Source organism: Glycine soja, chromosome 15, assembly GCF_004193775.1.
Source record: "Glycine soja cultivar W05 chromosome 15, ASM419377v2, whole genome shotgun sequence".
In the NCBI taxonomy this organism is placed as follows: Eukaryota; Viridiplantae; Streptophyta; class Magnoliopsida; order Fabales; family Fabaceae; genus Glycine; species Glycine soja.
In genome coordinates, this window is record NC_041016.1 from 6,618,292 (window position 1) to 6,641,809 (window position 23,518).

Consider the following 23,518-nt stretch of genomic DNA (forward strand, 5'->3'; position numbering starts at 1 on the left):
AAAGGTGTTAAATAGAATTGAATTTTTCGCATGGAGAATATGGTGTTCAACGATTTGTTTGTAAGGTTAATTTATTTCCAACTAATGAATTGGTAATAATTTTAATTTATACGTGAGAGATAAGTAAAACTTGAATAAAAATTATTTTTATTAATAATTAAATTCAAATATTATTCAAATAATTTAACTTTAATTCCAATATATTAATTACTTATATCTAATTATTTGATATGATTAGGTTCCCATTGTTCTGAATCCCCTGTATTATATCTTCTTTTTACGTGCCTTATGTTTTATCTTAAATATTTACAAGATAAATCTTAATTTTGTGATTCAAAATTTCTTATAAATCCTTTCTGGGGTAGCTTGTTTGCTTCTACCATCGCTTTTTTGGGAAGTAATTGGAGCCACACTTGACTGTGGCTTTTCTAAGTGCTTGACTAAGAACAGACATATTCTATTAAAATCTAAATATCTGTAGACACGTTTTAATTTAAAATTTATAATAAAAATTAATTTAAATATATTTTAATAGTTTAAAATGACTATTATGAAAATTATTTTATCTAACTTTAAAACAAATTCTCTTAAACTTGTGGGTATGAATTAAACAGACATATATACATCTCATTTTAAAAAAAAAATTGTGTACAATAACATTAATGAAGTTTGAACCTATAATATCATACATACACATCTAATTGCTTAGATAATTCCATTATGAGCATAGTAGTATTCACGAGATAAATTTTATTGTACGGGTGAGGTAAGGTGAGATATGGCTTCACGAGACGAGTATTTAATATTCAAGACTAAATGAAAGACAAAGAAAGTGGAGGCACAGGGGACACAAATGAAAAACAATTGGAGATTCCGCCAGAAACTTATAATCAGAGAGACATGGTGGTGGTTAAGGTTGAGTAATATGTTGTAGTTGGAGAAAGACGGGTTGTTAATGGTGACAATAACACTGTATTATTAATTTCCAATTGCTTTATTAATGATTCTCAGCTATTAGTTCTAATTCGTTGCTCCATCATTTTGTCCGACCAAGAAGCAGGTCGAGTGGAGCGTCTTATGTCCCAACAATGGGTCATCTTTTGCTCATGAAAATCGAGTTTTGTTAGAGTTTATCAAAGAAAGGTAGGGATAAATATCAAACAAGAAGAGATAAATTCTAACGTGAATTTTGTATGAAGTGGTAGTAAAGTATCATCAGAATTTAAGGCAAATTGCCATAATTTGAACATAAAACTTCATGCGATTATCATCATGCAAACATATAGCATAATTATCTAAGGTTCTGTTTGAGGTGGTAGTAAATTTACTATCACTTCATACAAAATTTACTTTTTTTTAGGCGACATACAAAATTTACTACTAGAACGATGTGTGAATTATGATGATATAACTTGCCTTATATAAAAATCTCTCCTCTTCTGGATTTCTTTTTTAAATTCCCAAATTACGCAATCTTCAAAATTTATAGTCATGATAACATTGACACATATAGTATAATGTATTCCCCTCTTTTTTTTGGTATAGTTCTTAATCAGATGTCTAGAGTTATGTGTGGTTTTCATTTAGTTATATTTGGTCATCATGGGCAATTAGTTAATTTTGAATTTCTCAAAATACTTTTTTCTCAACTTTGTATATATCTTATTTATTATATCATAATTTATTACACCGTATAATTTATGAAATTTTAGTAAGATAAAACAAACAAGATAATAAGACTAAGTTCCCATAAAGTTAGTATTAGTAATATTTACATTTTTTATTGAAAAATTAAGCACACTTCTTTTATATTTCTCTTGCTTTGTAGTTTTAAAGGGTATTGATATGTGGTCTGTATACAAAAATAGAAGAAGTAAGTGTAATTTTTTTAAAAATAATGGCTATTAATGTGTGTTAAAAAGGAAAAAAAAATCCTCATTTCTCACTAAACTAATTTGTTGCCATGAGCAAGGAATGCTATTCCATCCCTAGTTTCCATTGCAAAATTTTATTGTTCCATGTGTAAAGGGAAAGGAAATAGGCTTACTCTTCCTAATAAAAAGGAATTAGGAATAATGGGGTAAATATAATTAATGTTAAACTCAGATGAACGGTTACAAACAAATTAAAGGATTTATTGAGAATAAAATTATTAATATATAAAAAAATGTCAAGTTTGTTGTTTGGGCAAATCTGAGATTAAGGACTTAGGGACTTCAGTTAATTTATATTAATCTAGAAAAAGAAAATGTATAATTTGATTGTGCAGTATATGAGGCAAATAAGTACTCTAGAATGGAATCACCCAGTTGCAAATGAGAGCTTATATTTTGCTTTCAAAAGCAAGAACAATAATCAGTTCTTCAATAATGGAATAAGAATCTATGACTAGGACAATATGTAAAAGACTAAAAGAACATTAACTCCACTATACACGGACAAAAATATGTTTACTGAAATGGAACCATCAGAGGGGATATGAGGCCATATTTGTTTCCCAAAACACAATCCATGAAGCAATTCTTCAGCAAATAAATGATGAACTGTATAACCCAAAAAAATATGAACTGAGAGCTAAGGAATTTGGAGCGGTCAATACAAATTTCTAAGCTTATAATAGTACCTCCTTAATAGTATATTTTAATTTCGACAGTTAAATCTGGTGGAATGTCAGCCTCCTACAAGGAGTTATATTATTAAGCACAGTTAGATAATTTGGTGACTTGGCGTCGTGGGCTCAATCACATTTTTTTATGGTAGACAAGCTTCTATCACAGTTTGTGGTCACTTGGATACCAATATGTCCATATTCATAGTCTTGACTCTTGAGCATGATCATCAGATTCCCGAACCACCTAGTAGTTTGTTTTCTTCTTCTTTATTCTGTTTCTGTGGACGGAGGGTAATTCAAGAAAGAGAAATTTTTTGGTTGTCCATGGTAATATTCCTGATCGAAAGTCACGGACAAATATCCGTTGAGTTAGGAAAATTTATTTTAGGAACTTACTTCTCTTAATAGATTTTTTTCATACACACTGAAGGTTGAACTCCTAATCACATGGATATATGCCAACCATACTATATTGGTAAAGGGCAGTTTTTCTGTTGCATAACAAATAATGACAAGTGTCAGAAGCCTACAAATCTGTTCCAGAAATATTAAATTAAACATAGGAGGATTAATTGTCAATTTGCATTGCGGAGATGGGCTTGTACTGTGTCTCTTTATAGACCATAGTCACGTTTGAGTACAATTGATGTCATCTTGAAGCAATAATGGTCATGTTCACAAGTTTAATCTGTATATACATTGTACATATTGAAAAGAGCTTATCATAGGCCCACGAAGACACCATAATGTGAAAGTAATTGATAGCCTTTGCTTATTGGGCTTTCTTTCTTCTCGAAACTTATTGCACTGATTCCTTTACTTGATTTCTCTAGGGCCAAGCTTTGTTGTTCATGGACCACCTACAGCTCGAATATACTTGGCTGCAGCAAAATTAAAAAAATGTTTGTTTTTTCAAACTACACTCTTAAACATACACTTTCTATTATACTCTTTTTTTTCTCTAAAGAATGTATCAAACTCTCCTATTAGTTAAAATCATTACAAAAATACAAAATAATGAGTGAAGTTTATTAAATAAAAAGTCAGGCAAACACAATTTTGTGACTTATAATAAATTTTAGTCAATAATAAAGAATATGTTAGAAAAAGTGAATTATTTCTCTCTCTCTTGTAACAAGTTCCTACGTTTTACCATTAGTGAAAAAATGAAGACCCCTCAGGCAGGAATCATTTGCCAACGAGTATGAAAAGAGTGGTGATATATAAATATTTATATTTTTTAAACACCTAATAAACATTTTTTCATTCTTTTTATTTTTCTCTTTATGTGTCAATTAATACATTGGGTGTTCATGTATTATTAGTCTATGAAAAATCATGACTAGTATTGTTGAATTGAGCCCGCACTTTCTTATAAATGCTTTTTGTTGCTCAACATGAAGGTGACGTAAGCATTACGATCTCCAAGTGTTTTACTTTAAAGTAACGTCTTATTTATGCTGCTGCAAATTTCCTCTCAAATATGACGGGGCTCTTTAACACCTTTGTCAAATTCATATCAACGGATGGATCCTTATTTTCCTTAAAACATGACTGTATAATATCACAAGAAGAAAAAATAGACAAATTTTGAAATGTGGAAAATTTGAGCGTTTCTTTCTCGTTCATTTAGTTGGGCTGGGAGTCCAAAAGTTTTTCATTACAGTGACCAATTATTGCAAAACATGTAGAATCAGCAGCTGCATGAAAGATAATCGGATTTTTCTGATGATATTGACAGGGCAGACAGGGCACTGATTCCTGCCTCAAGTTCCTCTTCCATCACACTTCTCATGTGTGTGTGTATATATATATATATATATATATATATATATATATATATATATATATATATATATATATATATATATATATATATATATATATAATTTAATAAATGTAAAATTATATAAAATTAATTATTGTTATTATAATAATAATCATTAAGATTAGTTATTATAAAATTAGTTGTGTAAAACTATGTATTTGTTGTTTTTACGATAACGTACTGTTAAGATTATTATCATTTTAAAAAATATTTCGATTTTATGTGTAAAAATAATAAATGTTAGTTTTAAACAATTACAAATTCAAAGGAAGATTTTTTTAAACCTTTAATAAGTTTCCGGATCCGCCTGTGGTTACATGCATATCGTTTCATAAAAAAGTAGTATGCATAAAAAGGAAAGAACAATATTTCCAATTTGACCACTTCTCCAGTTTCCTTACTTTTTGGCACACATCAAACACTTCGGTTAGTTTTTCTTAAAGTGCTAAATACACTTTCAGGATCTAGATATACTCATGAATACTAAATGTTTTGTATTTAGCTAAAAATGAATGTTCCTTTGTGAGGGCTCTTCTAACGAACCTCTAATTTGGTGCTTCTCTTTAAAGGATCGGATTCTGCATTTACTAGCTAAAAGCTGCTTTTAATAAATAGTTTTATGATCAAGGGAAGAAAATTTCAAAGCAAGGCATAACTGTGGTAAGTGATGATTATCCATCTATTTCAACATTGGTTGAAATTTAGCAATTCCAACTCATTGCCATTATCACACCATTCAATGCATTTGAAGCCAATAGTTAACTTAATGAGCAAGTAGTAAGAACCTTAGCTGAAATAACAGTGATTTCACGAGCATAATTTTGACCTTCCGAACAGCGGGGTGTGAAATTAGAACCATCAATCATATATTAATGTTAGAGAATAAGTGTGAGATAACATCAAATAAAAATAAAAAGATTGAACATTATGTAAATAAAAATAAAACTCATAAATTTAAATTTTAAGATTTTAGATTAAAGTTTTAGCCCTAGTGTTCACTTAATTTAAATGTTTTAGCTAACAACAAGAAATCACCAAAAAAAAAAAAGCTAACAACAAGAAATTCAATAAACAATAATAAATATTTACAATTTTGCTCCTTCATACTGCCACACCGTTCTTCATGTTTGTCGTCATTTTACACAAGAATATATGCTAATGAAATAAGATTCACTTTCGGCCTTAATTAAAAGTCTTTTTAGCAAATATTGAGACATTCAATCAGCAATAAGAAAGATTTGAAATTTTGTTCCTTTCTTCTCTCTCTCTCTCTCTCTTTTTCAAGCAAAATAGCCTACACAACTAGTTAAATGGTTGCTACCATTCCAACCAGGTTGACACCCCATCAACCATTAGCAAAAAGTTGCACAGATGAATCCATATATTAATTAAGGAATAAAGAAAATCATACAAAAAAACCATAGGAGACATGAAACCAAACCCATGGGAGAGAGGAGCGAAATATCTAAACCTGTAATAGGGAAGAGTTTGTCTATCATGTACAAAAGGAATTGTAATGATGGAAGGGATGAAATCCCACCAACCAAAAGTATCTAAAGTAGTATCGTGAGAGACCAATTTATCTGCACAACCATTATCCTCACGATAAATGTGATATACAATGAAGTTCATAAACAAAAATGTATGGGAATGGATAAAATATTAACCTTCATCCTTAATTAAAAGACTCTTAACTCATGGCGAGGTTAGACTTAATTTTATTTTCTTCCTTGAAGTATTATAATAGTGATTTTCTATTTAACTAAATTTCTGAATAGATGTGAATTAATGGAAAGAGTTTTATATTTAAAGATGAAAGATAATATTAGAATAAAATTTCCAATCAAATTAAGGCATCACAATTACATATGATATTTATTTTATGTAAATAAAATTAAAAATGTTTGAATTTTGATTTTATATTATTTTTACCATACTTTTATGTATTGTATGTGATATATGAAAAAGTAGGCTTAAATGATTTTGCTTTTACTTCATAAAAAAATGTTTTAAAAAATACAAAATATATAAATAAAATTAAAATTTCAATAATCCTATTCATATTCCAGCCAATAACATCAAAATTAAAGGGGTACTACGATAAGAAGTGAGATATACAATTTTTTTTCTCTAAAAAAACTGTTATTATTTTTTTTAACTATTTTTTTTAAATAAAGATTGAGACATGAATTTTTCAACTAATCCACAAAATAAAAATTTGTGAGATATACGATTTTATTATTTTTAATAAATTTTAATTAATAAAACATTATATTTAAAAGTGTGTAAAGTAAGAGTGTAACATTTCTTTCTCCTCTAACCTCTTCTTTAATCAATGGCAATAAATTGTTAATATGTAACCATTACTCACTCCTTTGACCTTAAAACAGGCCCCCCCTCATTGGCACATAACTTTTTGCAAGTACAAACTAAAAAGCACCAAAAGTGGGTAAATGGTCACAGGTTTTGGGTTGTTGTGTCTTTTGAAAGACTGCAGAAGAAAACAGTAGGAAACCCACGTTCCTGTTTAACAACCCAACCGTCCCACTACTATGCCTCACGAGTTATGCCACTACGAAACATTATCTTCCACTTTGAGTTTTTTTCCTTTCTATTTTATTTCTATCTTCTACAAACTATAGTAAAAACCTTAACCAAATCAAAAGGAGGATAATCACCTTGCCTAAAAAGCAAATGATGAAGTGGGTAGGAAGAAAACACTCTTCAGCATCTTCTTCTTCTTCTTCTAGCTCTTCTTTCATTTCTCATGCATCTCCTTTCTCTTGGTTGTCCAAGTTGAAACACATGAGAATCAACTCAGAGCCTGCTGCTGGAAAAATGAAGCACAAGGCCAAGCAGAGTGGTTCACCATAGTATTCTTGTGAGTATGGTGATTTCTGTAGACAACCATTTAATGAAGAGAGTTATGAGGATAAGAAGAATGAAGATATTGGTGATGATGTCATTCCCTCCTCAACCTCAAGTTGCCTTGGTGTTAGAAGGGATGCTAAGAAACATGGAAAGAGAGAAGGCACACTCAAGTTAAAGGAGAAGGATAATATTGGTCTTGGAGAAGAAAGGAAGTTGCTGAATGATGGGAAGGTTTCAAAGGAGAAGGATGAGTACAATAGAGAAAAGGAATATGAAAACTTAAGGAGGAGATTTGAGAGGAAAGCAAAGAAAGTTTTTCAAGAGCAACTCTTGACATTAGGAAGAGAAGTAGAGGAAGTTGAGTTTGGATCCAGTAAAATAGTGGAAAAAGATGTGTTGCAATCTGAATCACCTAGAACAATTTGCACCCCAAGTACACATGCTTTTTCCTCTTCAGCAGTTTCAAAGAATTCTATACTTGGAAATATTATAGAAGAGATTGAGAAAACTGAGAGGCCATCTCACAAGAAAATGAGTTCTGAGAGGCAGAACTTGAAACAATCTGAGGAGTTGAAGGTAAAGACTAACAGGCAGAAGCAACCACATCATCTTCCTCCCAGCAGAGAACTTAAGAGGAGGAAACAAAAGCCAAGCTCTAGGGTCAAAATACATTCTCCAAGAATGGTTTCCAAGGTTGAAATCTGCAAAATAAAGGCTCTAGAAGACATGAAGAAAGCAAAACTAAAGATGAAGAAAGAAAGGGAGGAAATTGTAGAGGAAACAGAAACATCGGGATTAGAAAGCTTTGCTATGATTAAGTCTTCATTGGATCCAAAGCAAGATTTCAGTGATTCAATGACTGAGATGATCACGGAGAATCGGATTAGCAGGCCAGAAGAAATGGAAGATCTTTTGGCATGTTATCTGACTTTGAATGCAGATGAGTATCATGATCTCATCATCAAAGTGTTCCGGCAGGTATGGTCTGACATGAGCCAAGGTGGTTTAGGTATTAAACTAAACATGCAATGGAGTTACTATGAATAAAAACCTGTGTCCAGTTGACAGACTTGAACCCAACGTATATTCGTTCTAAAAGCATATATATGTTGTTCTTGCCATGCTTTAGTTTTTCTTGGAACTCAATATTCTCTCCATGCTTCCAAATAACTATTAATAGGAGTTCTTTCTTCATTGTGCAATGTGCATGGATATGTACATAACATGCACAAAGAACTCTTGTTAGTATTTGGAAGCATGGTGCAATTGTTGACAAACAATCACAATCAAATCATGATTAATAATCTGCCAAATGTTTGGCTCAGCATTATATTCAATCCGCATTTGGTAGCATTGTTTTTGGAAGTAGGTGTTACATTAGGAACCCAAATGACAATATTAGCTAACAAGAGTTAACGCACACACTGCTATGCACATCATGTATGGCTTTTCGGGAAGAAAGAAGGGAAAGCAAGGAAAAGAGATGAAATGAAATGATATTTATTGTTGTTTTTGTAAGAGCAATGAGTAAAGGAAAAAAATGCGAAGAGTATAAATACTAAATTTACATATAAACTTTTAGACGAGTAAATTTTTTAACCTCATATGGGGCCAAGAAAACGTGAACTGTCAGGGCTACCAAGTGGACTATTCCTCCCATTTCTTCACTTCTCCAGTCTCAACCAAAAATAAGAAGAAGAAAAAAAAAGATGAAGAAGCTTTCTTCCTCTCCCCTTTCTATGTCTACCCTTTATCTCAACATTGCATAAATTTATCTGCTTAAATAAAGTAGTATGTGCGCTCCTTTGGAGGCACTCAGTGCATCAGTGAAGCCTCTATCCATATGTCAAACAACGTTTCTTTTTCACAGTTCACCAATGCTCCCTATGTGACAATGTGTACAGTTGTAAGTGTCACCTGATATGTTGAATTAATATTTTGAGATAAATAAATGATACAATATGAAAAAAAAAGTATTACATATGACCATTATCAAAAACTACAATATATATGTAAGTAAGAGAAAAAGGGAAAACTACAATTCGAGGGGGGAAAAAAACAATGTGAAGAAATTGGGAGCTATTGGTGCCCCAATACACAATTTGGTTAAGTACAACTAGATTCTGCATCCAATTCACTTGCGGATACAAGTTACAATGCCTGAATATGGTACTTGGGATAACTGTTGAAAAGCAGAAGCAATTAAGCTTCATTTCCCTTTAATGCTATCTGCTTGAACCATGCTTCAGCAGGCTTTTTTCTCAGCAACTTGATATTTTGAGTTAAAGCTTTGATATATACATAAAAATAGCAGAAATGAATAGAGCTAACTCCTTGACATTCTCTCAACTTATGGCATGAGTCTATGCTAGCTAGATCCACTATTGAAGCCAACCAATTTCTGAATCATTAAAGCTTTCTGTTTAGCACTGTTTTCATGAACCCTTTTATAATTTGGATCTGGTTAATCAATGTTCTTAAAATATTGATTAAAAAATTAAAAAAAGAAAATATTTATTAGGTAAATCATAAAAAAATATATAAAAAAATAGATAACATTTTTTCGTCTTCCAATAAAAATATTTCTACTTTGTTTAACTAATACCCTTAAAATAGTGATTAGCCTTTACCTTATAATTTATAGCCTTAGTAAATGACAAATTAAGTTAGTTTCTGAAACTGTGATTCCTTGTTACTCTAGTTTTTTTTTTCTCCTAACACAATCAAATCTAAACTAAATCAGTCACTGAAATATTTACTTTGAAAATATTATAATATGCAATCTTAGTTTAAAATGATTATATAAAGAAATATTTTGATAATAAAAAAATGTTAAAGCAAAAAAGATTTAAAGTAGAAATATGTATTTGTTTAGTATGCATAAGAATAAATATATGGAATGACTTATATGGTCTTTTTTCGGTAACGATAATGAGGCTCAAACCTATATTCTCATGTATACAACTCAAACTCTATACCATTAAGTTCATCCTAGTGAATTATATTTAGTCTTTAAACATGATAAACTTACTATAAATGAGTCTCTTTTTATCGATGGTTTAAGATTTTTTTTATCAAATAGTTGAGTTTGGCACATTAACTGCATACATAAAACATTAAATGATGTATACAACATTAAAGCAATCCTAGACGGATGTGAACATTAAAAAGTAATAATAATAAGGACTTATCAAAAAGTTAAAAAAAATAGGGAAAATTTGATATAAAATACCATCAGAAGACATAAATGAAGAAAAACTAGAAAAGTAATAATCTCTTCCATAATAATAACGTAAAATATTAATTATCTTACTTTCAAACTACTTTCAATTTCAAAAGGCTTAAATAAAACACAACTCAAAATCATTAAAAAATAAAAATGATCCTCGTCAATAAAGGTAAAACTTTTAGCTGTAAGGTATGATTTAAAATTTGACTAACTACCTCATATAAAAGAATAAATAATACAAAAAAGATACCCTATTTGACTCTTGACTTAACATCATATTTTTGAAAGATTCGAATTTCAAAGCAATTAAAGTTTTAACAATGGATGACATGCAACATACATATGAATAAGATTAGTCGAGTTAATATGATCCATGTTTATTAGAAATACAGGCAAAATATTCTTAATAAAGTTTGGCTAACCCTCTTCTCTAGACTAACTCTTGGACTTGAGTTACAGATAATCCATATTTATTTAACATGGTATAAAAGCTTTTACTATGGCCAAGTGGTCTAGAATTCAATATGTGTCACCTTTATTCTTTAAATAAATAAATAAAAAGTTTAGTTTAAGCACCATGAGGCAGACCAGATTTAGGCATATAGATAAAAAGTTATCAATTTCCTAAATTAAGTTGCATGAAATACATCTAACTTAGTTTTGGAAGACTTTATACTTTGACTTATAAGTCTACCTAATAATTGATAATCATGATGATCATCAAATAAAAAATCATTTATATTTTAAATATTAATATTTCATAATTGCATGATTGTTTCTTTTATATTTTGTTATAAGAATAATCATATAAATAAATTTGACACCATGATTTAATTCAAAATATTAAGATTTTAATTTATAGGTTTTCTCCTCATTTATATTTAATTTTTTTATTTCTCAGATTTTATTTCATACTTATATTTTAATGATTATTCTTTTTCATTTTTCTGTTTATGTTTACGTATGTGTATATTCCGTACGATATTCAACTCTCTATGTGTTAAGTTAACATAAATATCAATTTAATTACTATATTAAACAATCTTAATTACTACAGCAGTAGAAGATCTAATTCGTAATAAAACTTTGCTTTTTTTTTTATATATACATGTGGTTGCTCATGGACATTTAACACTTCATAAGTTCAATTAATATGTGAGTCTAACCATTTCATTATAAAGTATTAAAATCTTAACCATTGTCAATAAAGGAAAAAAATTGTAATAAATTTTGCATATTCCATAACATTGTATATAGGGATTAAATCAAACACATTTTTCACTTTCACAAACAAATTGTATATTTACTTATCATAGTTACGAGCACAATGATTTGGCCATGCGATGGGTGCGATCTTCCACTTTGGTCAAAGTCTACGGTTTTGTTTTGCCTTTGACTGGGTCTCGTCCACTACCCCCATTCAGTTTCATTTTCAGTGGGTTTGTGAAAGTGAAGTGGATAACAACTTGTGACTTGTGAGCAACTTCTGCTTTTTGTATATTGTTCACAAGTTGCAAGCAAAAACATTTTACTAATGATTATTTCACTGATTTGATATTATTTTTTTATACAAGAAGTTTTTTTTTATGTAAAAGAAAGATTTAACGCTTTAATTTCACCAAGCACGGAAAGCTGCCGTTGAATTTTTAAAAGTGCAACCGAGATAATTTGAAATAAAAATTTGTTGTTTATAATAATTTTATTTGGGTTAATTTATAGTACATTAATCGAATGTCAAATGTTAAATCGGCGGTTATGAAAAAATAACTAAAAGTTGATGAAATTTTCAATTGCAATGAACTTTTTTGTTTAACTTTTGTTTTGCATTTTGGGGCTCGAGGAACTGGAAAAAAAATCGTAAAAAAGAAAATTGACGAACAAAATTATTTAAATGTCCAATTGCTGGGCAACTGCATCTTCAAATCACTTATCATGATTTCATCACAGCCTTGGTATTTTGCTGCAGGCATTTGAAAGCGACAAGTTTTGTGTATTTTTTAGAATATAACCCTACCCTAATAAAAACATAACACGTGAAGACAAAGGCTGAACACATTATTAAATAGATCGTTACAAAACTGCTGAAAATATGTTGGAAGTTCTTTGAACTCTGTAAGCAATGTTTAGAAAATCTCACTAAATTCATAAGATGTATCATCATCGAATTGGTAAATTATTTTTAATACTATATGATATATTAAATAATAAACTGATATAATCATATAACAAAAAATAAACAAACTTTTAAATTAACATAGAAAGCAAACATGTCTTACAAAATAAAATAAAAAATCAATAATGAAAGAGTAAATATCAATCTATACATTAACTTTTTCTATGTAACTATTTCTCTCAAAAGATTTTTCAAATAAATAAAAAGATATTCATAAAAGCAAAAACATTTTAAACCAATTTCTTATTGCCAAAATTTTGGCCAATTTTAAACTGGTTCGATCGATTGAATTTTCACTCCATCAGTATCATGAGTTGTCTGAACCGATAACTTAACCAATTATCTAATAGAATCAGCAAATTTAACTTGGATTTTAATCAATATTAAAAAGTGTCCTGTGATATCAATGAGATATTGGTCAGAGAATTTCTTTTAAATACACATGCCTGCGATATGTCAAGTATAAATCAAATATAAATTGCACGTTTTCCAGTTAATCAGCAACTTAAATTCACAAGTCTGCAACATAAATTGAAATTTCTTTTATTATTTCTACCATACTCCTATTCTTCTACTTTCTATAAACCTAATTTGAAATAAAAATAAAGATAAACTGCTAGATGCAGCAGCCAAGAGTAATATAAGGACTCCACTAAGAAATTAGGTGCACATCATGCCATCACATGGTTGAGCAGAAAGCTTCATGACCAAAATAAACCGAGCCCCTAAAATAAGCAAATCTAAACATGTAATAGTCAAATCCAAACTTGAATAACCAGAACTCCAGGGAAATCAACAATAGCAATAATCAAAGAAAAGCGGAGAGAAAATTATTAAAATGGACAATTTGAACATAGAAAGGAATGGCTGACAAGTTCTCCAGATTCAGTAAAAAAATTAAAATATTATGGATAAAAAAATTATTTAAAGAAAGAAAGTTGATAGATACATACACTATACATAACCAGAAATAGATCACAAGTCCCTTACATCCCTGACCTATCAGTTAACAATTCCCCCTCTTTCATATGTAAAAAATAAAATATCCATAGTCTCTGGTGTGTGTGCGTGTGTCTCAATGTGCATGAAGCAATAATCTTCCACGTTCCTCCTTATACATGCAAATGCAGATTTAATTTGCTTTAAACAGCTTCAACTAAGCAAAGCATTACTTCTGTCAATTGAAATTTTGCTTATCAATGTATGTGAATGTTTCCCTAGCCAATCTCATCGAAGTTTAAGCTACAACTAGCAATCAGCATTTTCTAAGAATTCCAACCCAATTTAGAAACACAAGTACAAAGAATGTAATGTAGACTATAAATCTAGAAGTTAATTTCACATCATAGTAGGTCATCCCCCTCATTCTATCTAGAATTTCTTTTCTTGCAACTTGTACTTATATGTGGTCACTGTTCAGCCTTGCACTAATGTAGTTTTTGTGTAATATAATAATATAGTGAGATTGACAGAAAGATGTAAAACCCTGTGAAAATAGTTGAATGAGGAAAATCGAACTAGAATTATACACTCACAATCATAAATCATTTTATCTTGTATTTCCTAATATGAAAAATCCGAGTTTTCTAGTTATCTATTGTTTAAATACTCTCAACTCGAGACTCTAAATTCATTAATCAGAAGACCTGTGAAAATCATTGAATGATGATATTAGAGCTAAAAGTATCTACTCACGATATCTTCTTGTTCCCAATACATAAAATATCAATTTCCAGTAATCTGTTTTTAAATGTGATACTCTTAAGCCTGGTATCATTTAAATCTCATAAATTCAATATGCAACAGCTCTCTCCATCCTAATTAGTGGGGCAACATAGCCCTAAACAATCTCAAAAAATATTTGTGTTCATAGTGAAAGCAAGGGACAAGAACTACCACTCTTCAACCTTAATCCCAAACAAGACAAGAGGTACTTACTACAATTACTTCTTCACAAGTAGTACAATATGGGGTAAAAGGGTATGCATTCTTTTCTAACTTATCTATTTACAGATAATGTCATCCATTACATGATTTAACAAAATCCCATTATAGACCCCTTTTAAATGTCAATATTGGGTACCACCCTGCAGGAGACAGCAACAGATGGTATATGCAGTTGGTTTCTATTATATGGCAAAGCAACATAAAGAATGGTCAATAGGGAGAAAAGTGTAGAAAAATGAACCACACTACAGCACAGGTTTTGGCACGGTAGAACTATAAGAGAGTGAGCAGTATAAGAATTGACTAAATTCTATAGAGGAGGCAATCATTTAACCAAAAATATGGTATATGTATATATAGCAGAGCCAAAACCATGCATACCTACATTTATTACATGAAAAGTGAGGAGTATCACAAGCTAAAAGTAATAATCAATTGCAACTAAGTTTGCTGTGCTTGACTAAGAATGCCCCATCTGTTCTGGAGGGTTATTTACATTCCTAATGTTCCACCAAAATTTGGCATTACTTCTGCCATCAGAATCCTTTCTTTCAGACTGTGCTTCCTGCATTTCAGATGAACCAGGATTCTCTGTCAAGAATCGTTCCCAGAATATGTCATTAACACCAGTAGTCACAGGGGCTTTTCCCACTGGTTGTTCTTTTGATGCATCAAGATCAGGAACAGCAACTACAGATGGCTCAGAATTCATGTTGATTCCAGGTGACTTAGGCTGATCTTCAACTTCTAGTTGCACACAAGATATAGCTGGACTATCTGCACAACTTGTAGATGCATCAAAATCCAGGTTTAAATGACTTTGAACAAAGATGTCACCAACATCATGTGTAATATCCTCCCAAAACGTCATGGATGACTCGAGCAGATCCAATCGCTCTGTGCTCGATGAGAAAATAGAGGAACCATCTGCATTTTCCCTTGGTAATACTGGGGAAGTTTCCATATGATCTTCAATGCCAGCGTCATCACTAAAGAGACCACTTCTTGGCAACCTCCTTTTTCTATCCATGTTTTCTGTCAGCAGTAAGAGATTCAAGGCTATCCCAGGTTTCTGCAACACTTGAGAAACAGAAGAAACCAAACTTTCTTGCTTCTTTTCCAACTTTTCCAAACAATCATTGGAGTGTTGTAATTGTACCTCGTACATTTTCCACTCCTGTTCATGCCTCTCTAACTCCCGAAGAAGTCTTTCTTTTTCATGTTTAAGCTTCTCTATCTCATCTTTAAAACTCCGCCTTTCGGATTCAGTCAGCAAAGAAGACCCTTGACCCTGGATATTCTGCAAAGAATGGCTATGAACAGGTTTGCGCCTATGGATATTCTTCAAAAGATGTGGCTGGCCTCTTACAAAATCATCATTTGCAAATTCCCATTGTTCAGGATCAATCTTTCTAAAGCCCTGATCAAACAGAAAACCATGGCATAGTTCAAGCAATCAAACCATTCATGTGAAAACAAGAAAACAAAACAAAGAAGAAAAAAACAAGTTATCAAATCCATAAATATGAAGAAGATTGAATTTGCTTACATAAGTGTTGAGCTGCCTGATGAAACTGGAAAAGTTGTTGTGCTTAAAGTATTTGGGTAACAAATCCCTTGAAAACTCTGGTGGGTTCCAAACAATGAAACTCCTATTGGTGGCACTCCATGAAACAATAGAATTAGTGGAAGGATCATCCACCATCTCATAAGTCTTGGTGAGGAAAGGTGGCAGGGAACTAGAATTGCCCTGAGCTTCCTCCATCATCAAAAACACAAATCTCACAGCAAAGTGAACTCTCAAAAGCCCTTTAGTATACCCAGAAAGAAAGAAAAAAACCTTTTACCTTTTCACAAATTTAACCACTACAAAACAATATACATATTTATATAAAAAATAGACTCCCTTGTTCTTCCCCCTTTTCCTTTCTATCTAGGTTTCATTAATCCCAGTAAACACCAATTAATAATTCCCATAAAACAGAGACCCTTTTTACCAATTCAATTCACAAACCCTCCTTCAAGCAAATTAATGCTCACAACCTTACCTTCACTCCCCCAGCTATAGCTGGTGTTGAATCACTCACCCAAAGGTGAAACCTTTGTCCAGATTCAAATGCTCAAACACAAGAAAAAAGCTGAAAATGGAAACAGCGAAACACAAAAGGGATTGCTTCTCCTCCAAATATGGAAAGTTCATATCTCTGTCCATAGTTGCCAAAAGCTCAAATTCTGACCATGTTTTTCGACAGTATTAATGAATTGGTTTTTTTTTTCCAGAGAAAATGGAATATCTAATTTCATAAAGTTTTAAAAAGGAAAAAGAACTTGCAGGTCAAGTAAATAATAAATGAATATTTAATTACTAGTTTTTTTAATAAAAAACTAGAAATACAATAAAATAAGGTAAATTACCATTTTGAAGGAGATTGATGAGAAGGTGCAGGGAAAAAGAGATCTTTTAGCTATTTAGTGCTTCCAAATATGTTTGGATCCTTCGAGGCTACAAGGTAGACAATTTTGAATTTTCTTCTTTGATTTGTTTCTCTTTTTCAACATTATCTATTCTGGTTGATTTTATCTGAAAATAAAAACAAAAGAAAAAGATGATATAAATTACCCAAAAATAAAAAAAATATTAAAAGAAAATTCCAAGTGTCTTTGACTCATCGAGCACAGAAATTTAGTTGCTGTGACCTCGTACATGGATTGGAAGTTCATGAATGTGTACGATATAATGAGTGTCCCTGAATCATTAGTTTAAAAATAAAAATATTAATATTTATTATATTAAAAACAAATATATTTAATATTTCTTTTTATATGTTGTTCAAAGTTTTTAATTACTTAGACAAATGAAAATTCAAAAAATAAATGGCAATAACTTGAAAAATCCTTTTGTTATATATAAAGAAAAAATAATTAAAAGTATTTTTTAAAATTATATTTATGGAATTTATAAACAATATTATAATGAAGTAAAAAAATATTATAATATTTTTAATAATTATCTTCTTCTTTTAAATTCAGAATTTATTTTAAAATTGTTTATTTATAAATTGTATAAATTCAAAACATTATTCTTTTTATATCTATTTTCATTTTGTATTAAATAATTATGCATATCTTCTTAGAATTTAATTGTTTATTTTATATTTTTTAAATTGAATTGAAATTTTAAAATATTCTTTGAGAACACAGTTAAAATGAAAGGAAAAAAAACATAGATCATAGTCAATGCAATATTTTTATAATAGTAAAGTCTTTATTTCAATTCTTTATTTTCTTTCATTTTTCAATAATAAAAATTCAATTAATATAAAAGGAAATGTAATTTTTTAACTATTATCTAAATATGGATTAAAATATGTTAAAAATATTAAATTTTTAATAATCATTTTAAAATTAATATTCAAGAATAATTTTTAATTAATAATATACAAATATTTACACAACTGATGTATTAAAATTGAACTCATAATAACAAAATCATGTCCTACCTTTCAACAACATGATTTTGTTTTTTTTTTATTTGGGGCATATGCATCTTTTTACATTTAACAAACTTTAGTACATTTTTTTTCATTATCATATTATTGGGATGGAGTGTTTATCAACATTTTTTATATTTAATTATTCTTAGAGAATTTAATTGACCTTTTTTAGCAAAGTTTTCTCTAACAATCTTTTTTTTTATATAAGGCTTGAATTCAAGAGATTGTTTGAATAAAAAATATCTAAATTCTACATAGAGTCTTGTCTATGTATAGGTTTTCTTTTTATAATTAAAGAGGATATGAAATAAACTATTTTCATATAAATTGTCAATTATTTTTATAAGTTATGTTGAAAAGTTAAATATGATAAAATCTATTAAGGTTGATCTAGTGACACTAAAATTTAAATAATTTGCATAAGATTTTAGATTCAAATAAAAGAAAAGTTTAATGGGATAAAATAAAAATAATTTATGAAATATATCACTATAAGTTATTTTTGAAAGTTTGTTGACTCATTGACAAACTTATCAAGTCATCGAATTATATTTGATAAGTAAGAGTTATCCTCCCCACAAAAATTTATATAATACTTAATAAATATCATAAGTTTTTACCATCTAAACTAATAAATAAAATAATATTAGTCTTTTAGCATTCAAAGATAAAGAACATGTTAAACAACACCAAAATTTTCAAAATGTTTTTGGGGGGTTTTGGATAAGAACATGTTAAAAGCAAATGAAATACAAATAATAAAGCTTGTCAAGGTTAGATTTTCACCAAATTAAACTCCCTTTACTCTAAAGCATCGTATCCAACTTGAGATTCAATATTAATATTAGTCATTGTTCAAAAAAGGTATTTTAATCACTAATTTCTGAAGTGAAAAAATATAAGTTTCTCCATTAAATGTTAATTCCTTACACATTTGACAAATGAACTTGTTTTAAGTTTAATGACCCAAAGTTAACCAATAACCTTCATCATATTCCCAGTTCCAAGAGTTAATGAGTGTTCTACCGCAAATCAAGATAAAGAGAGTATTCTCAATCATAGTCACATCCTAAAATCAAGCTATGAAAGTATTTCTCAATAACAAACCATAACAAGCATTAATAATAGAAGCAAAACATTAATATTGAAGAACAAGATAAATATATAAGCATAGTTCAAATGAAACACATGAGACTATAAGGTTAAGTTATAATTTAATCCCAAGCAATGGCAAAATCTAGCTACTCATTCCTATGTGTAGCAAGGAGAGTCCTTTTTCTCCCAAAGGAGTGTTTTTTACAAGATAAAACACATGTTTTTCCAAATGGACATGAAATCTATTTATACAATCTCTAAAAATCTGAACTCTAATGAAAAATTGCTTAAGCAAAATTTTTTAGGTTTAAGTAGATGATTCTGCAACTTTGCAATTCTACATTTCTTTCTTGTTTTAACTTAAGCCAAAAGTTGTTTGGTTGAAATTGATTTCTCATCTACAATTTCTTTGCATTTTCTTCAAAAAGGAACTTCAATTCAAGCCCACATTTCATAGCTTGAGTACAATTTGCTACAATTTTCCACTTCAAGCTTTGACAAACTTTACTCCAAGTCACTTCAAATTCCTACAAAAATAATCCACACATGCAACCTAGCAAAATAATAAGTTAAAGAGAAAAACTACAAATTCACAAATTAACATAAAAAAGACATGAATAAAGTCTTAAATAAGAGAAAAGATGGAATAATTATCTAAATTCACATATCTCAATTAAATATTTTTGACAATTATCAAAGCTCTTCTTAATATTTATGCAATTATTTTTGTTTGAGATAAATTTAAATATAATATTGATAAATAAACTCTTATAAGTTCTAATGACAGCCTTTCTCTTCTAACCGCAACTTTAAATTTCACATGATCTAGTTCAATTGATGATGAGAATAGGAAATAGGAATTGTAATAAATGACAAAAGTAACCAATGAGATAGGTGTTTGAAATTAACCAAAATATATAAAATTCAAAATCAACCAATCAGGTTTAACGATGGGTAAGAATGAATTTTGGACATTAAAAAAAAAATTGGACTAAGATTTTTTTCCCTAAAAAAACATTTAATGCGATGCGAGACAAATGAAAAATGAGATTGCTTATAAAATACACTTTACGTAACAAATAATAATATTGAAGCTTTCATATAAATAAAAGAAACAATATTGAAGCTAAGCCTGATAGGATGGAAGTACCGAGGGCTCAATAATAAACATTAATGCAATATTCCTGCCTCCTTCTTGTCTCTATCTCGTGATTATTATTATTATTATTTTATATTGCTTATCATCACTATTATATTTTGTTTCAGGATACTGGAAATTGGAATTGTCTTTGGGTAACCGTGAGGATGACATTTGGGATACAGTGGATGCAGCTGAATTCAAGGGAATATAGTTTGCCCTAATTTTGGATGAATCTTAAAATATAAGAATATTATATTCGATACGAAGATTGCTAGTGATAACTGTTTTAATTGTTAAACAATATTTCTAAACATTATTTTTTTAACCGTGTTAAAAGACATCGTATAATCTATCGATGTCAAGAAGCACCCGAGTGGAGAGCCTATGATTTGGCTGCCTTAAAATTTTATCAATCTACTTGTTTATTTGGGTTCCAAATTTCAGCACTTTACTTATTTATTTGGGCTCTCAAATTTTAGCACTCTACTTGTTTATAACTTATTATTAAAATATGTCATTTCAAAATTAGAAAATTTTCTTTTGTGCCATCTTGAACTTATAACTTCTTTGTTATGCTTACAACCGTCTTTCATGTGGGCATCTCCTCTCTTTGTGTTGTTTCCCCAATCGACACTAAAGCTATTCACAAATCACAATGTTGTAATGTTCAAAGTATAGTTGAAGAATAACAATCCAGAGTGTCAACCAAAAAGCAATCACCTAGTTCTAAATATTAATACTTTGATATGTGATCCTGAAAAAGCTCATCAATTTGAAATTAACATATTAATAAACAAGATAAAATTCATAGAACATATATAAAATTTGGAATGTATTAATTTTTTATGGATGTATATTTTGATAATAAGAAAATCATTAGCATTGTTGTTAGCATTATACTTTATAAGTTTCATCTTCATCCGGGAGAGATAAGGGATGCTATTTTTTTTAGAAGGATTTTCCTATTTTATATATATATATATATATATATATATATATATATATATATATATATATATATATATATATATTTTGCTGCTTTTTTATGGGCACCTGTGTTTTTTTTACCCCATATAAAAATTTTGTCTCCGTCTCTCACAATTACATCTAATAAGATAAGATTTTGTTGTTATTATTATATTTTTTTTAATATATATATTTTTTATTAGTTAAAACTTTTAAAATTATAAATAATTATTAAATACAAAATGAGTTAAAACTTTGCGATTAAAAGTATATTAGAGAATGTGTTAATAACTTCTCTTTATTCTCTCTCTCTCTCTCTATATATATATATAAAGGGAAAGGCTAAAAGTTTGAAAGAATTTTCCCACGTTATGCAGAGAGAGAAACAGAAAAAGCTCCTTAAGGGAACGCGTGGCTTGCATCTATATGGTTTGGTAAAATGAATGATTGAGAGAAGAATTATGCTGGTCTATTATTTGAATGTTGCTATGATTATTCGTTAGGAGTAAATAAAAATAAAAAAAAGAGAAGCCGAGTTTGTGATTATAAATGTAGAATAGTTCTGAGAGAAGTGCTTTCAGCCTATATCACTTTCAGCCTCGGTCTATTTAGGCTTCTGATAATTTGGTGGGGTTAAATTTATAGATGTAAGATTAAATTAGAAGCAACTGGAGATTGCAGAATGCAGATATTAATTTGGAAGAGAAAAAAAGTGTATTAAAAAATTCAAAAGAAAAGTATCCCACGCAATACAGAATGCAGATATTAATTAAGGAAGAATAAATCTCTGTCACTTTTTTTTTAAAATCAAATTATTGTGCCTTAGTTTATGAAGGAGCGTTTAAAAGTCATTGATAATTTTCTCTTCCAAGGGGAAAAAGTCGATGCCATATCCGCGTTAACGAAAGAAACACATCATATCTTAATTTTTAGATTGTGTGTGATTTTGGTTAATTATTAAGTTGATTAGTCCTTTTATTTTTAAAATGAGTAAACACCCATTTCCATCTCTAAAAAAATTATAAGACCTTATTTGGTCCCTAACAAAAAAAAAAACTGAATAGACTCTCAAAGATCTTTTTTTGGCAGAAGACTCTCAAGATTATAAATATGAAAACTTTAGAGCATCTCTAATAAATATAATTTAAGCAAGATAATTTGAGTTCTAAATCTCCTGTTAGTTGTTCCTCACAAAAGTAATTCATACATATTTTATTCTAATGATATAATTTTAAGTAATCTTTTTAAATGATCTTTAAATGACAAAAAAATATTTTTTTAATCATAAGTAATTGTTACTTATAGAAGTAATCAAAGTTTAATTTTAATCAACCCCAATATGACACATAAATCTCTTTTAATGAATAAAAAAATTAAACAATAATGTCTAAAAAGAAGTAACTCATTGAATTAGAACTAAAATAAAATGTACATGCTTTACTATATATTTTCCTATCATTTAGTTTTTTAATTAGAACGCCTTTAATTCAATAGCGCCTCGCTAGGGTTGCTACAATGCTACTAATCTATTGAAAAAGTTCTTAAGGAAAATGGGTTACACTTCCCTTTTTTTTTCTCTTTTCTTTCTTTAGTTTTTTCTCCCCCATTTTTACTCCAATTTACTAAAAGAACATAGGAATAAAAAGGATTAATGTTTTATTATTTAAATGACTACTCATTTTATTAAACTGTTTTTTATATATAAAAAATGTTGAAATTCTCATTTTTAATTCATGGGAATTGTTTCAAATCCGAATCCTATAGTTGGAGGGGAGAAAAACATAGCACATAACACGTGAGACTTATAAATTCGATAGTCAAGTGACTTTCCGCTATCTCCTGTGTGTAGTGGATAAAATCAAAATTGTTTCTTCTGATGTTACATTACAAGGCTATGTTATCATGTCTTAGTTAAAGACACTTGTAAAATAAATTTGATTTTTATATTTTATGGAAAGATAAGCTTATTTGTCTGTATGGATGGTTGTAATGATCATTAAGACGATATAAGGGTAAATTTGTTTATTCCATTTGTTCAATAATCATATTATACTGTCCTAGAAAAAGATTAACAGACTATACAAGTAAAAATGCAACCAGTTGACTTTTGTTGATCCTTCTTCTCTTAAACTTTGAAAATGAAGGCCTTGTTACCTTTCTGAA

General features: G+C 29.4%; 2 protein-coding genes across 2 annotated transcripts; one reads left to right on the plus strand and one right to left on the minus strand.

Annotated features, from left to right (window-relative positions):
* The first annotated feature begins 816 nt into the window (after positions 1-816).
* LOC114388106 (transcription repressor OFP5-like) lies at positions 817-8,437 on the plus strand. The gene is made up of 2 exons (XM_028348439.1): positions 817-915; positions 7,314-8,437. The coding sequence occupies exons 1-2, from the start codon at positions 817-819 to the stop codon at positions 8,355-8,357; spliced, it is 1,143 nt and encodes a 380-aa protein (XP_028204240.1). The 3' UTR covers positions 8,358-8,437.
* Positions 8,438-14,943: 6,506 nt separating this feature from the next.
* Positions 14,944-17,004, minus strand: LOC114388244 (heat stress transcription factor A-4a-like). The gene is made up of 2 exons (XM_028348638.1): positions 16,209-17,004; positions 14,944-16,079 (listed from the first exon to the last, which is right to left on the minus strand). The coding sequence occupies exons 1-2, from the start codon at positions 16,425-16,427 to the stop codon at positions 15,120-15,122; spliced, it is 1,179 nt and encodes a 392-aa protein (XP_028204439.1). The 5' UTR covers positions 16,428-17,004; the 3' UTR covers positions 14,944-15,119.
* Between the last annotated feature and the right edge of the window lie 6,514 nt (positions 17,005-23,518).